This window comes from Etheostoma cragini, chromosome 5 (assembly GCF_013103735.1).
Source record: "Etheostoma cragini isolate CJK2018 chromosome 5, CSU_Ecrag_1.0, whole genome shotgun sequence".
Lineage (NCBI taxonomy): Eukaryota > Metazoa > Chordata > Actinopteri > Perciformes > Percidae > Etheostoma > Etheostoma cragini.
The window spans coordinates 20,542,514-20,555,346 of NC_048411.1; the positions used below are offsets into that span (position 1 = coordinate 20,542,514).

Genomic DNA, 12,833 nt, shown 5'->3' on the forward strand with positions numbered 1-12,833 from the left:
ATTGTTCTTTATTTATGTAAGCTCTATACAAGCATTAATTGTGATTATGTTTGTATGGGCAGATGCAACAATAAAATATAAATAAATTAGTAAAGAAACTGAAAAGTGTGAAAATTTTGTTCTTCGTAAAAAACAATTGCAATGTTGATTGTCTTTCAAATTTACAATGAGGATAAAGGGGAAATATATTTAGCACAAGTAAAGGGACCACCACATCTTTAAAACTCGACGTAATTACGTAAACGTCATCGTGCGACGTCCTTATATACGTCACGTCCCCGGATGTCGGTCTTTTTTTCATAGCAAAGGTAAGACTGCCTTGCCTTCGTTTTTCTGTAGGAATAAAATCTGTTTGCATCTGTGTTACAGAATAAAAACTAGAGTCTCCAGATACCAGGAGACAAATCCTTGTATTTAGACGATGCATTAGACATCGTTATTACTATGATCCATGCGTCATGTGTATAATAATGAACAGTTTGTTCTATCAGCAGTCCTAGGCCGCCGGTTAGCCTTCGTGCTGTCCACAACGTTAGCTAGCTAGCTGGCTAATAGAAACGTGTTGTCCTTCGTCAGTTTTCTATACTGTGTTACCATATATTACAACGCAATTCCGCTGTCACGTACTTAAATTTTCCTATAAAACAATATGTCAGTTTGACGAGACAAGTTGCTGGCTAGCCAGTAGAGCTTTTTCAGTGCTATGTTGCTAATTTCTAGCTTACGTTACTTGTCATGCAGTTCTGCATTGGTGGTGGTAGTGGTGTTAGCACTCAACCAAACATATTTTGTTTTGTGGCATGGTTATGACGTTTTAACTATGTGTAAAATGGCTGTGATAGTCTTCTGTTTACAAATGTTTGTAATTTCGATTGAGAACGTGACTTTATTGTTACTTGAAGACTGTAATTTAGTATTGAGACAGAATTATTAAACTTAACTATTTATTGAACTAGTAAACAGTATACAAAGCATTGGCCAATCAGAGGAATATGGTTTGGGGTCTGAGGATTATTAAAATAAGCCATATCAAATAAAAACTTTTCTAAGATTGACACTACACTATTATTGCTGTTGGTATACTAACATGTCTTACTTTGCTTTGTGCCAGATGGCAGAGGGAGACAAAAAGGCTGCCAAGAAGAAGCACGGGAGCCGTAACCCGGTTCTGGTCCGGGGCATCGGCCGTTACTCCCGGTCCGCTATGTACGCCCGCAGGGCCATGTACAAGAGGAAGACCAAGACTACTGAGACCAAGGTGTGGATAGATCTGTGGCACCCAACACTATGAATGACAAATGCACATTCTACTTCTGCGTCTTATATTGACCATAATTTGCTTTGGTTTAAGGTGGAGAAAAAGCTTAAGGTGAAACCCCAAGCAACTGTTGTCAAGACAGTTGGTGGAGACAAGAATGGAGGCACTCGTGTTGTCAAGCTGCGCAAGATGGTGAGTTATTTTGGATACATTGTTTTTCCTTCAAATTTTATTTGAGTTGGAACTGTAAATGTCACTGTGCTAACAGAGATATTGAATTAAGTAGCACACATGGAGAACAGTCTAGGATGTGTGCCTGACTGAGAAATAACTTCATCGTATACTAGGATTGTGCCGAATACCAATAGGATCGTATATCAACGGTTTAAGAGATTTTTTTCTTTTCTAGTGCCAATATTAAAGGGGCCCTGTGCAGTTTTGGCAATTTCTTTGCGGTTTTCTCGCAGGTTTCTCTATAGAGCCCCCCCACCCCAATACAGTGTCGGAACGGAATTTTGGTAACTCCAATGTTTTGTCCAACTCCTCACTCGGTCAGTCTGCCCCTTCCTCTCTCCCTCCGACAATGCTTTGCTAGCTTTCTTTCTTTTTTTTGCCGGCTGAGCCATGACAATAGTGTGCTAAAACTCCACCACTGCCTTGTTCTCAAAGGTAGCCGGTTCCTACATGTGTGTAGTGCCACGAAGCATTTCATTATACCGCGAGACCTGATGTTAAACGGCATCGCTAGCCCACAGTTGCAAGAGTGGTTTTTCTGCTTCCATGCACTATGGGAAGCGAGACCACCACCAATCACCCCTAGAAAAAGTCATAAGCATTCCAAGGACTCTGAAGATGTTCAGTAAAGGTAAATTAAGCTTAAACGGCAGAGTTCTGCTTTAAGACAATTATACTTCACTATTAGAACTAAGATGTTAAAATAACACAACTTAGGGCTGTGCAATAGTTGAAGTTTAATCAATTACAAAAATGTTACCGAGACGATTATTTTGCGCAGTTTTGCATATACTTTTGCCTTCTGTTTTGAAAGAAAAGTTAAATGGAGAAAGTATTAAGGGAAGTTCAAGGCGTTTTCACTGTTATAACTGTTTCAAGTTGTATAATTGCAGCGTCTTTCCAGAAGTCAACGGGTAATGTTAAATATTCATGATTTAAACATTGACAAACGTAATGGTAATTTTTTCCCCCATAACCGAGCAACCCTAAAATCTCTGGAATCTGCACCCTTCTGCGCTTTTGTTTTTAGTAAAGCGCCATGTGTAGGAATTGGCAAACTAACGTTGGCTAACAAGCCAGCGGCGGGTCTTTCAGATTTGGACCCTCCGCTTCCACCGTAGGGAGAATTCTTTGCTAAGAGAAGGATGACAGTCTGCTTAGCCGTCTCCCGGTGTCCCCTGTTTTCCCAGTGGACAGTGAAGCAGAGGGACCGTAGGCTTTGTGTGGATCTGCCAACGTCCTGCGATGTGACTATCGCGCATGCTCACATTGTGATGTTGACTCAAAAACACAATATCGTTCAGCCCTGATGTACAACATACAACTCAACATAAGAGGAATGTGGCACAATATGGATGTGAAAGCAGTTATTAATAGCCTATATGACTATAAAATTTGTTATGGTTAAAATCAACAAATCGTGATGTCAATATTGATCAAAAGAATTTATCATTTTAGCTGTCATCTTGCAGCCCTGCTGTGGGTAGCACAGAAATGCTTGCATCTGGTTTCCCTTTTTAAATTGCTAAAGATTTAAAATGGTAATATATATTTTCATGTTTTTTTTGTAGCCACGCTACTACCCCACAGAAGATGTTCCCCGTAAGCTGAAGAGCCATGGAAAGAAACCCTTCAGCCAGCACAAGCGGAAGCTGCGCAGCTCCATCACCCCAGGAACTGTCCTCATTCTGCTCACTGGTCGCCACCGTGGAAAGGTGAGAACCATTTCTGGCATGTCACTCTGCCCAGCCTCAAGTAGGGAGAGTCTGGTGTGTTTCTCCGAGGGAACTTCTAACCTCTGTAGGGGAGTAATGCCGAAAATGAGGGACACTTCACTGTACAGCATCTAATGCTGATCATAAAAGGCAGTATTTTTCCAATTGTAATAGAGGTGGACTAGAGATGGAATTTTCCCCAACTGTCACAGGAAGGTCTTACAATGACAACATGATGGCAGTGCAATCAAGCTTTCATAGATTCATAGGACAGGGTGCCTAGAGATATTTGGTCCCAAAACAAATCAGTGGTGTCATTATTATGCATATTTTGAAAATGTATTTTCTGCAACAAGCATGCTTGACACATGACTATAATCACACACCCTCAGTACCACAGACATTGTGCCTCCCTCCCACACTTAAACGCTACATGGCAAGTTATGAAGGCATGTTGGTGCCCACACACACTCTGACCTAAATGTTTTAACGGTGAATCCAACAGGCACAGCGCCCTCCTGATAAAATTAAGATTGAGTCTAAATAGCTTGGTGTGAAAGTGGATTGCAGCTATTACACGGTCTTATGCAAATGTGACTTTATGGGCTAATACAATAGCTTAATACTAAAGAGTTTTTGTTTTTCAGCGTGTTGTGTTCCTGAAGCAGCTCTCAAGTGGTCTCCTGCTTGTCACTGGTAAGGATGACTGTCTTAGGTCGTACAGCAAGATGCTGGACATCTTTATACTCCTTTTCTAACGGTTTTCTTTCTTGCATACTTGTAGGCCCTCTTGCCTTGAACAGAGTACCCCTGCGCAGGGCTCACCAGAAGTTTTCCATTGCCACCAACACCAAAATTGACATCTCTGGCATGAAGATCCCTAAAACTCTCAACGATGCCTACTTCAAGAAGAAGAAGCTGAGGAGACCCCGTCACCAGGAGGGAGAGATCTTTGACACAGAAAAAGAGGTGAACTAACTGATATTATCATATTACACTACTGTGATCATTTTGGCCATTTCTATGGGACATAGGCTTCTGGATTTATGATGCCTGAGTCGCTGGGTTTAATCTCTTCTCTCAATCTGCAGAAGTACCAGCTGACAGAGCAGAGGAAAGAGGACCAGAAGGCTGTAGATGCACAGCTCCTGCCCCTCATCAAGAAAGTACCGCAGCTCAAAGGATACTTGCGCTCTTCCTTCAGCTTGTCTAATGGTGTCTTCCCACACAAGCTGGTTTTCTAAATGTGTTCTAATAAAGCGTACCACCGTCTAACACCCTCTCTTGCCTCATTTGTTCTGAAATGGAGTAGTGTACTAGGGTCCAGATTGGGCAGACTGTTTCTGTCAGAGTCGTGACCGAACCACCCAATCCCATGCTGATGGCACTATTCATTTAGAGCCCAATAGTGGAATACTGGAAGGATTGACATAATTGCAAATTAACAATTTATTTAAAAAAAGCAAAAAGATCAATGTCTTGTCTGTGCTAAAAGATAACTGGAGTTTTAAAAAAAAATGTCATTTTCCAATATAGTGGCCCCACAGCCCTAGTAAGGGTTGATTTAACATCAGGTTTTGTCAACTATCCCTGGCACCTACATAACTAAATTCCTACGGTAAGGATTTCTTGTAGATTAAACTGAAAAAGAAACCATTAAGTACCACGTATGTTCAGTGTTTATGGCTGAACGTTCGCTCAGTTGGTTTTTCTGTAGATAAATGAGCAGAAGAAATTAAAAGGCTAATCCAAGCTGCGTGTATGATGCAAGTAACAGTATCAAAGACCTTTCCTTGATAAGTTAGTGTTATTTTCCCAATTATTTGCCTTTTCAGATTGCTGAGAATTGTCATGCTACCCTGGCTAATTGATAAATCCATATCTGGTTAAATGCACTTTAAATTTGTCAATTCAAGGTATAAATATCAAACATGACTTATCTTGTAATATTGGATTATACAGTTGTGTTCAAAATGACAGCAGTGCAACATCACTAATCTCATATTTTTTTGGTAGAAGTGAAATTTCTGAGGAATAGCGGACTTTGATTAAAAAGTTGATTGTAGAGGGGAAAACAAAGAAGTGCAGAAAATTGTAGACTGCCGAGCCAAAAGGAATAAAAAAAAAAAAATTGAAATAGCATCCAAAGCCTGAACGACATGGGGAAAAAACAGTCAACTACCATTTGAATGGATCGAAGAATTACCAAAATGGCAAAGGTTCAACTAATGATCAGCAAAGAAGACTTAAAGTTATGTGAGAAATGTTAGAAGAAGGCTATGTGAAGCAAAACTGTCAGAAGCCTCCGCAAAGTCCCGTTGCTGAAAAAAACAAGATCAATGTTATGAAGTGGCCAGCTCAATCCCATAGAACACTTGTGGAGTGACATCATAAATGTGGTTTCTGAGGCAAAACCCAGTAATGCAGAGGATTTGTGGAATGTAGTTCAACCGTCCTGGGCTGGAATACCTGTTCACAGGTGACAGAAGCTGGTCTACGCCGTGCAACAGAGATGTGCAGCAGTTCTCAGGAATAATGGTTATGCAACTAAATATTAGTGCAGTGAACCAATGTAAAGCAAACCCTTGAGACATTTTTCAGTTTCAGTATCAGTTTATACATTAAATGTGTGAATTTGTATAGAAAAAATGCAAATACTGCTATTTTTTAAACAGCCTAATATTCCTTTTTCAACACTTTCTGTAAAGGTAAAACACAAATCCTGATCAATTTTGGTCATGTTTTGATTTATAATTTAATTAGCAGTGTTCCTAATGCATTGATATTATTAAAAGCTATTCTTAGGATTTTGAGCATTATTCACTTTGAAACACACTTATTATTCTGAACACAACTGTAAATATCCTGGTTCCATTAGTGTATAATGAAGCAACGAAATGACCTCAGCAGACATTGGACCCAGACAGCTTAACAGCTACGCTTTAATTAAAAAAGACATGTCTAATTTAACAAGACAAAAATAAATACAAGTGTTTCATCTCTTTAACATGGCCACATTTGTTATCCTCAAAAACAGAACAAAGTAGAAAGCAGCACAGAAAAAGGCAGCGGCCCCTTGCCACGGAATGATAAGTGCCTTTGTCAAATCAGTCAGTACTGTATGTGTGGTCATCTGTTGTTGAGAAAATGCGTTCCCTCAGCCAGACTTGAACAGCAGAATGGCCACCTGACCCAAGTAGAAGTATATGAAATGCTTGGTCTCATGAGTCACGTAGCTGCCAAAGTTCCTCCCAACGATGCAGTGCCAAGTGGGGTTATATTTCTTGTCAAACTCCTGTGATACAAAGACGTTGGGTTAAAACGTTTGGGTATGACAAACCACGGGTATCATTTATAGTTTAAATCACAATAAGCTTAGACTAACTACTACTTGATACCACTAATGCTCACACCAATTTGTTTTTACTAATATTCCCAATAACACACCATTTTTGGATCAATGTAAAACATAGAGTATCGTCTAAATCTATATCTGGAAATGATTTGACATTTAATTAAACAGAATTTAATAGTGTCACTGACTGGAATTTTTTTATATATTATATAACCTAGTCACTACCTTTTTTTAAAAATGTACTAGACAAGTCTAGGAATTTAGCCATTGTGACGTCCTTTTAGGTTTGACAGCTAAACTACAATTACACTGTACTGTTTGCTAGCTTATTAGTTTTGTGCTGTCTTGCATGAATTTCACACATTTGTTTGATACGTTTTTTCTTCTTTCAGTTATCTTCTGTGTAAAATACTGTATCTTACATTGCCAATTTTGTAAATAAAAAATAAAAAATAGAAACATGAAAATCTTGTGTCCTAGGTGTAAAAAACTCTTGAAGTAAAACGAATGTGACACTGGCAAGACTAAGGTGAGTGCATGGAAGATAATTTACAGTTATACCTAAGTTTTTAACAGTGTCCCTCACTAAACTGATCAGGAATGGACATACAAGGTGAGTATGTGGCTACAGCAGGACAGTCAGTCCTAGGGAAACTGCTTTACTCAGGAAGAGGGGGAACAATTACAAATTGAACATGAATTATGCACAGGGTTGTTGGCCAGTCAAAATAGCTTTACATCACTAGTTGCTTTCAATTGAATAGAAGAACTACATTTTGCTTACAAGTCAGTCGGTTAAAGTTACACTGTGTGAACGTACTTAATAAGGAATTTAACTAAATAAAAGATGCGTCAGTTGTAGTTTTACCTTTTTGATGTATGCAGCAATGTCTTTCTCGATGTTGTACTTCTCCAGGGCCTGTGTGGCACACTCAACGGCGTCCTGCTGCATGTCCTCCGACATGTCGGCATTTTTTATCACTGCCTTTCTTTCAGACATGGTTGCCCTGGGAAACCAAAACACAGCGGAGGATTTATCATCATCTTCACAGTTGCATTGGCACACAAACAATGCAATACACTCTAGCGCATGAGCATCCCAACAGTCCTCATCATCAATTGACCAAAACGACACTGTATGGAGAAGATACAGGGTCTCATCATCCAAGGGGAAAAACGGCTAGTTAGTGACGAAGTTATCATTACATAATAACTGACACATAACGTTACCATTTAAACTAGCCATTTCTACAAGTGTTGCATAACAACTTCCATCAGCTCGGTGGATGCGCGCTCTGCGTAGTTTCTATGGATACGCAAGACATTTGAGATTATCGTCTAAATTTTACCCCAAGGTTTCATCAAAAAATACAAGTAATTTGAGGGTGCAAAATGAAAGTACATTATTCAACTAAAAACATTAACGTAAGACGTTATAAAGCAGCGAAAAAGCAAGCTTTGCGTCAACATCAGGATACCAAAATTAACATAAAACCCTTACAATAATATAATGTTTGGCATAAATAGGATTTAACATTATCAGATCATAAAGGGAGAAGGGTTTTGCCACAGGCATATTCCACGAGCTGTAAGCCCGTTAACTAACGTTAGCTGCTCATTCATCCCGCAAAAGGAATAACAGTTAACGTTAAACAGTAAGCACAGATGTTTCCCTTCGACAATATTTAAAATACTGAATCAATTAACCAACCGATAATTTTTTAACATGCCAAATGTTTAAATGTACCTACTAGTCTCCCGTATAGTGTTTGGCTATCTTTTAAAGAGACGACCGCTCCTGTTGTGACAACTCCCGCGAAGTGGTTGACACAAAAGTAATGTGGGTGTGTAGCGTAAGAGACTGCTGCCTTGACGAGTTCCCATTGGCTGGTATTAATGCACAGGGCGCTGTCATTGGCTTATTCAGGACTATCTTTCTGGTATTTCTGCCTGCATTTTATTTCAAACCATCATGCTTTGCGACACAATCGTCGCCTGGGCGCGAAATTACGAATCTTTTGAGCTAATCAGTGCAAAAATAAATAACGTTTACATCTCCCTCGTACAGTTTGATGTTGTCTGTATTGCTTTTTGTTTGTTTTATTTTTTCATGTCTGATATTTTTGTTTCATGTATAAATATAAGATGTTAAAGTGGCAAGATTTCAGTTAGTGGTGGATTTATAACTTCTATTTGAGTGAATTCAATGGTTTAGCAGTTTAGAACTTGTCTGATACACAAGCTTCAAGTTTTCAGAGTTAGGTGCATAGTTACATTATTTTTGTGTGTATGCAATGTTGAAAAACTATAAGGATTTGTTTGGAGGAGATCCCATGCCAGACATCTAGTTCGCAATACTGCAAATGTATATTGCAATACTTTCATCAGTGTGTAACTTCAAATAGTGACTTAAAAGACAAATAATTTAAATGAAAATCGCTAACCATTTTAAAGTGATAATTCTTCAATGTTATGCACTGAAATTTTATCTCCTTGTATTATATATAAATATAGAGTTGTCAAAAAATTATAAAAGATAATTTGGCTTAAGAGACTACCTCAATTTATATTGTAAAACATTCTGATTTTAAAACAAATGTGACAGTTTTAGAAAACTTAAAACTCAAAAATTATAAATTGGCAAAAACTATTAGATTATTTAAACATTTCAATATTACTCCATTTGCTAAGCAGACTATAAAGGTTTGCCATAAGTATTGTACTTAAGAAAAGGTCATAGTATAGTGTGTTATAGAAAATGTTCAAAGTCAAAATATAGTATGTCTAAAAAAGTTATAAAAATTACATCATAGTATGGTTATAAAACATGTCATAAAAAAGTCAGTATAGTGCGTCATGTGTCAAAAAAGTAGTATGTCATTAAGAAGTCATATTATAGTACGTCATAAAAAGTCATAGTGTAGTATGCCATAAAAACTAAATCCTAGCATATTATTCCTTAACATTGTCAGAGTAGTATGTTATTTAGGATCATAGTATGGCATGCCATAACAAGTCATAGTATAGTATGTCATTAGACATTTGATAAAACAGTCATAGAATAGTATGTCAAAAAACATCAAAGTAGGAGGCTGTGGCTCAGTGGTAAAGTGGTCACCTGCCAGTCGGAAGGTTGGTGGTTTGATCCCTGGCCCTGATCCCTTGTCCCAGGTTGAAGTGTCCTTGGGCAAGTGCAGTGTAAGTGTTTATTTGATAAGACTTGTGCGGCAGCCACGGTGTGTGAATGGTTCCAGTACGATACTACAAGTGCTTTGAGTAGTTGTGGAGACTAGAAGAAAAGACCAAGTCATAATAATAGTATTCATAAAAAGTCATAGTGTAGCATGCCATAACAAGTCATAGGCTATAAGATGTGTTGTGAAGCCATTGGGGGAAGTTCCTTTTATATTAAAATGCCTTTACAATTATAGTTTTTCTATGCAATTATTTTGTAAGCAAGTAAAAAAAAGCAATGTCCTCTTTTTTGTTATTCAACATCTGATAAAAAAATGTGATAAAAATTGAATAGTTAAGTATTCCCTAAAAAGACATCATGCAGTATGTAGTATAGTATGTTACAAAAAAAATCATAGTATAGTATTTCATCAAAAAGTCATATTATGTCCTAAAAAAGTCATGGTACAGTGTGTCATAAAAAATTTAATAAAAAATCATAGTATGGTATTTCATAAAAACTCATTGTATAGTATGCCATAAAAAAAACATTGTATAGTATTTCATAGAATAGAATGTCATAAAAGCCCAATATAGTATGCCATAAAAAGTCATAGTATAGTATTTCATAGAATAGAATGTCATTAAAGCCCAATTTAGTATGCCATAAAAAGTCATAGTATGGTACTGTATGTCAAAAAAATGTCATAGTATAAGCCTTAAAATAAGTTAACAAAAAAGCCATAGTATACTGTGCCATAAAAGGTCACACAAATCACAGTATATGTCATAAAATGCCATAAAAAGTCATAGTACGTCATAAAAAATGCCATAAAAAGTCATGGCATACTATGCCATAAAATAGTCATGGTATTGTATGTCCTTAAAAAGTTTTTTTTTTAAAAGCCATAGTTTAGTATGGCATTTAAAAGCCATTCAATATTTCATAGCATAGTATGTCATAAAAACGTGATGAAAAAGTCATAATGTTATAAAAAAAGTCATAGTATAGTATGTTGTAAAAAGTCATAGTATAGTAATTCATAGTAAAGAATGTCATAAAAAGCATGTACTAGGTTCTCCAGTCAGTGCCATTGATCAAGTCCCTGGCTCAGATGTGGACTTGGTCCCCGGGCGCTGTAAATGGCTGCCCACTGCTCCCTTGAGCAATTGGTTAAATGCAGAGAATGAATTTCGCTACATGTCTGCAACAATAAAGTATCTTTACCTTTAAAGAAGTCTTAGCCATATGGTATGTCATAAAATAGTCATGAAAATCTCATAGCATAGTACATCAAAAAAATGTGAATGTAATAAAAATGGCATAGTGTAGTATATCATAAAAAGCCATAAAAAGTCATTGTTTAGTATGTCATAAAAGAGTCATAGTATAGTATGCCATAAATAAATCATAGTATAGTATGCCATAAAAGTCCTAGTATAGTATGTCATAAAAAAAGTCATAGTATAGTACGTCAAAGACTAGTCGTTGTATAGTATGCCATAACAAGTCATATTATGTCATTAAACATTTGATTAAAAAGTCATGGTATAGTATGGCATACAAAAGTCATAGTATAGTATGTCACTAAAAATATAAAGTCATAGTATAGTATGGCAAAAATCCAAGAAGTAGGTCATAAAAAAGTAATAGTATCGTATTCATAAAAAAGTCATAGCATAGTATGCCATAACAAGTTGTCATAAAAATGTGTGATAAAAAAGCCATAGTTAAGTATGCCCTAAAATAGTCGTAGTACAGTATGTCATACAAAAGTTATAGTAGGCTATGTCATAAATAAGTCATAGTATAGTATGTCATTTAAAATGTAATTAAAAAGTCATAGTATATTATGTCATACAAAAGTCATAGTAGGCTATAGTATGTCATAAAAGTCATAGCATAGTATGTCATAACAAGTCATAGTACAGTATGTCATAAAAAAGTCACAGTATAGTAGGTCATAAAAATGCCATAAGAGGTCATTGTATAGTATGCCATAGAAAAGTCAAATGTCATAATAGTAATTAAAAACATTGCATTAAAATGTTATGTTAATGTGATGTCTTACAACGTCATAAAAAAGTCATCGTATTTCACAAAAAAGGTCATTAAAAAGTCATCGTATTTTGACATTAAATAATTTATAGAATAGTACATCATAAAAAAAGTCATTAAAATATTAATGTAATAAAAAAGTCTTAGTATTTCATAAAAAGTCATAGTATAGTATGCCATAAAAATCATAGTATGTCATGTAAAAATGTACAGTAAGCTGTAAAAAAAAGTTAAAAAGCCATAGTATAGTATGCCATATAAAAGTCAATAAATATTTCATAGAATCTGTCTAATGATCAAGTCATAGCAAAATATATGACATTTGACATTGTATAATTTCTTTATACATTTATTTTACTCATATGTACTCAAAGTTAACATTTGGATATTCAAAAACACACCGTCTTCCATCGTCTTATTCTTGTTTTAAATATTTTGAGAAATGTTTGCAATCATCCACATACAAAAACTGAATCCAAATCTTAATCTTCAAATTGTGTGTTACAGATTAAAATATGTCTCCCAGGTACGCTGTAGCAATATTTCAGGTACCAAATTATTTTATCTACTGCTTTTAAAATGCCTCTTGTAAAAGTTACTGAAGATACAATTATGTCTTGACTTAACACACGGTATTTTCACACAACCCTTTACAAAAGATTCAAGTCTACCAGTGTAACAGTCATATATTCACACATCAATTAACAACAGAGAAAATGTTTCTATGATCTTTTTGTGCCGAATTAGCATTCATATGCAGAACGTGAGCCCATTAACCACAAACAGCATTTGCCTCATTGCATTTCTTCTTTCCAAATAATTTGTTTGCCCAACTTAGAAGAGAAATACTATAGGTTTTAAAATGCAAACTCTTAAATGTCCATGGTGAATGCCTAACAATTTTACATTAAAACACTTTGCACAACTCAGCCAAAGAGTTAAAGGGCAATACCGTCAAGAAACAATACCTTGATGAAAGTGGTCCTAATTACTAATGAGGGACAAACAACTCTAACAAAAGCTAGTTCTTTGAGTTCC

At 36.3% G+C, this 12,833-nt stretch overlaps 2 protein-coding genes across 3 annotated transcripts; one reads left to right on the plus strand and one right to left on the minus strand.

Moving 5' to 3' along the window:
• Positions 1-974: 974 nt before the first annotated feature.
• Positions 975-4,489, plus strand: rpl6 (ribosomal protein L6). The gene is made up of 6 exons (XM_034873034.1): positions 975-1,258; positions 1,352-1,450; positions 3,064-3,207; positions 3,855-3,903; positions 3,992-4,176; positions 4,299-4,489. The coding sequence occupies exons 1-6, from the start codon at positions 1,088-1,090 to the stop codon at positions 4,449-4,451; spliced, it is 801 nt and encodes a 266-aa protein (XP_034728925.1). The 5' UTR covers positions 975-1,087; the 3' UTR covers positions 4,452-4,489.
• Positions 4,490-6,120: 1,631 nt separating this feature from the next.
• Positions 6,121-8,457, minus strand: dynll1 (dynein, light chain, LC8-type 1). 2 transcript variants are annotated; one of them, XM_034873058.1, is made up of 3 exons: positions 8,314-8,457; positions 7,431-7,569; positions 6,121-6,502 (listed from the first exon to the last, which is right to left on the minus strand). In XM_034873058.1, the coding sequence occupies exons 2-3, from the start codon at positions 7,560-7,562 to the stop codon at positions 6,365-6,367; spliced, it is 270 nt and encodes an 89-aa protein (XP_034728949.1). In that variant the 5' UTR covers positions 7,563-7,569; positions 8,314-8,457; the 3' UTR covers positions 6,121-6,364. The 2 variants fall into 2 exon arrangements, with proteins under 2 accessions (XP_034728949.1, XP_034728948.1); XM_034873057.1 differs by having other exon boundaries at positions 8,310-8,455.
• Between the last annotated feature and the right edge of the window lie 4,376 nt (positions 8,458-12,833).